The 3,129-nt window shown below is 57.2% G+C and overlaps 1 protein-coding gene across 1 annotated transcript; it reads left to right on the plus strand.

Moving 5' to 3' along the window:
* Positions 1-279: 279 nt before the first annotated feature.
* Positions 280-2,277, plus strand: POSPLADRAFT_1159488 (hypothetical protein; the record flags this gene model as incomplete). The annotated part of the gene is made up of 6 exons (XM_024487427.1): positions 280-510; positions 1,082-1,237; positions 1,301-1,552; positions 1,602-1,691; positions 1,740-1,911; positions 1,958-2,277. 6 exons carry the CDS (start codon positions 280-282, stop codon positions 2,275-2,277), a joined length of 1,221 nt encoding a protein of 406 aa, XP_024333373.1.
* Between the last annotated feature and the right edge of the window lie 852 nt (positions 2,278-3,129).

Consider the following 3,129-nt stretch of genomic DNA (forward strand, 5'->3'; position numbering starts at 1 on the left):
GACGAGTGGACGCAGTGGACAAGGTTTCGAGGTTACACGGTGAGGAACGAAGTGACGCAGTTGAAAGCTTAGACGCGGGGCGAACTCGACTTATGAGCTCTGAACTCGAGGGGGGGGGAACGGATCTTGTGTTTTTAGAGAGAAGTACGACCGATTTTATACTACACAGGACGCTACGACTATTCGAGAGTGGCATACGAGTACAAGGGGCTTTGCATTGTTCCTCAAGAACCTGCCTCACCGAGAGGCACATACCAAGTCCATCGGTAGAGTGACGTCATGCCGAACGCGGAGATGAAGAGTAACATATGGCCACTTCGGACCGGTAGCCGTCGTGAAGGCATGCCGCGAGGTTCGATACTTAATCGGGAAAGACCGGCTACTTCGGTGTGGCTTGGAGCGAAGCGCGCGCTTGGCCGAGCGGCGTCGAGTGGCCCTATTGTTCGCCGAATGCGGAAGACGTTTCGAGATCTACGCACGAGGCATCGGGAAGACCGTGCCGAGCTTCGAGTAAGCGTCGCGCACCGTCGAAGGTGTCGAAGAGCGTCGAAGTCGAAATTGAAGTGTTGGGAGACTGAGTCGAAGTGCCGGGCAGGATGCGAGTGCCGAAAAGAGGTGAATCGGGGCCCAGAGGGGCTTGGCACCTATCATCTCCTCCCTATTGAAATTTGGACCGCCCTCGGTCCTCCACGTGATGCGAGAAGCGCGATGGTCGTGAACGGATCGAAGCGGAATGGCAACCCGGGTAGACTTCGAACGCCATGTGGCCGGCGCTAAATGCTGGTCGGAAAGGGGTTATAAGCAGGGTAGACTTAGCCTCATTTTCCCCATCCCATCGTTCCTTCGTCGCTACCTCATCGTATACTCGCTGCTTCCACGATGTCTGCTCGTTCCGCTACCCCTGCGTCGACTCCCTCGCTTGTCAATCGCCGCCTCGCCTCTCTGCTTGTGGTCCTCGAGGCTCCGCCGACCGCCGACACCGCGCTCGACGTGGTCGAAGAGTGGGCGCAGGATTTGTCGCCGCTCGTCGTAAGTCGCTGCGTAATCTGCATAACCCAACTAACCGTTTGTTTTCGAACAGCTCGCCTATCGCAAGGCCTTGGGTGCCATCCGCGACAAGGAGACGGAGCTGCGCGTCGCCGCCGCCGTCAAACAACTCGCCGAGCGGGCGCCAGAGTCCTGGGTCGAGTGGGCGCGCGGTGACTGGCCAGAGCTCGCGACCGCCATCGATGCCGAGGTCGAACGACGCCTCGAAGAGCAGAAGCGCCTCGCCGAAGAGGAAGCACGCCGCGTCGAAGAGGCCGCGAAGCGTGCGAAGGCCGCCGAGGACCGTCGCCTCGAAGACGAACGGCGTCGAAAGGATGAAGAGGACCGTCTCAGGCAGGCCGCCGAAGATGAGCATCGCACACAAGAGGCCGCCGATGAGGAGTTGGCGAGGATCGCGGCCGCCGAAGGCCTTCTTTCTGACCCCGCGCCTGCCGGTGTCGACAAGGGGAAGGGGCGCGCAAGGGTCGACGAGGAAGTCGCCGAACTGTCGGACAACCCTTCGATCGTAAGTATTTTCTTCTATCGTCGTTCGGTGACTAATCTCTCTTTCGTAGAAGACTCCTCGGACGGTCGAACGTCCGTTCGCGATAACAGAGGTTGACATGGCCGCTGCGGCGATTGAGAAGCGCCAGGCCGGACAGAAGGTAAGCTCGACACTTCGTCGCAGCTGTTCGATGCTAACTCCTCGATAGTGTGATCGTTGCGCCGGCTACCGCTCGGCCCCGGTCGATTGCGTGTGGGCCGAGAACGCTACGACCTGCGATAGGTGCGCGCAGTTCCAACAGGGCTGCTATTTCGACAAAGTGTCTGTCCTGGGCAAAACAAAGAAGACGCGCGGCGGGGGATCAACCACCAAAAAGCGCAGTAAGTCGTTTCTTCTTGTCCTAGGCCTTCGCTGACGACTTCGTAGTTCGGCCGGCCTCTCCTGGGCCTTCGGTCGCAGACGCGAGTGGTTCGAAGAAGCGCCGAGTCGACGAGCCTCCGCGACCCCTTCTACGACGGCCTCTCGATGGGGCCAGCCGCCTTGGGCTCGAGCAGGACGACCTTGACGCGCTCGACCTTGACGACGAATCTCGTGGAATCATCCGCGTCATTCGCGAGGAGCGTGCTCACATCGCGCGCCGTCGAGCGCTCCTCCACGACATGGACCTCGACCTTCAAAAGATGGAGAAGGACGCGCTCGCGAAGGGTGGAATCGGGTTCGTGCGCGGGGTTGTTGACGAGGACTAGGCGCGAGTCGTTTTGTATCGTAGTCGTACTCGTGTCGTAGAATTTTGCGTAGATGGTCGAATGGAAAATGCGGCCCGTGGCCTAGACGGACCTAGCGGGAACTAAGAGAAAAGGACATGAAAATAAGTGTGTTCGAAGCAAGTCGTAATATGATCGAAGGACATAGAAGGAAAAATAGAAATGTTCGTAGCAAGGGAAAATGGACTTAATGAAAATATAGGCTCAGTTTGTCATCACAGCCTAGGAGGACTCGTCTAAGGTGAGCCTCCGCGCAACGGTCGAATCGAAGCGTTCGTAGAACGTCGAACGATGTCGCGACTATCGAGTTGAATCGAAGGTATTCGTACAAGGGATGGTCTAGAACGTAGGAGAAAATCAAACATATCGCGTAACGTGAGAGCAGGAATGGAGAGAAGAAAGTACGTATCGTGGTGTAAGAGTAACAAAAGGGAAGAACCTCTATTCGTCGCGTTCTTCGGCTTCTTCGACTTCATCATCGTCGTCGTCGCCTAGCGAATTTGATAGTTCGAGTTCTCGAAGACGCTCGGTCGAGACATCTTCGAGATCTTCGGGGATTGGAATGGATTTGCGCGCGAAATACGGAATGACGCGGAATGCTGCGATGGGTCGATCGAGGACTGTACCGTCGAGTTCGCACACGATGTATGCGCCGCCCTTGTTGCGCGAGACAACAATGAGGGGGCCTAGATATCGCGGGCGCATCTTGCGGTTGAGGGACTTCTCGATCTTCGTGTTGCGTATGAGCACTAGGGCTCCACGTTTGAAGTCGAAATCCTGGATCGAGTGCTCGTGCTCTTTCTCGAAGCGAATTGCTGCAGTCCGACATGCTTC

The sequence above is a fragment of the Postia placenta genome (genome assembly GCF_002117355.1).
Source record: "Postia placenta MAD-698-R-SB12 unplaced genomic scaffold POSPLAscaffold_22, whole genome shotgun sequence".
Taxonomy (NCBI): Eukaryota; Fungi; Basidiomycota; class Agaricomycetes; order Polyporales; family Adustoporiaceae; genus Rhodonia; species Rhodonia placenta.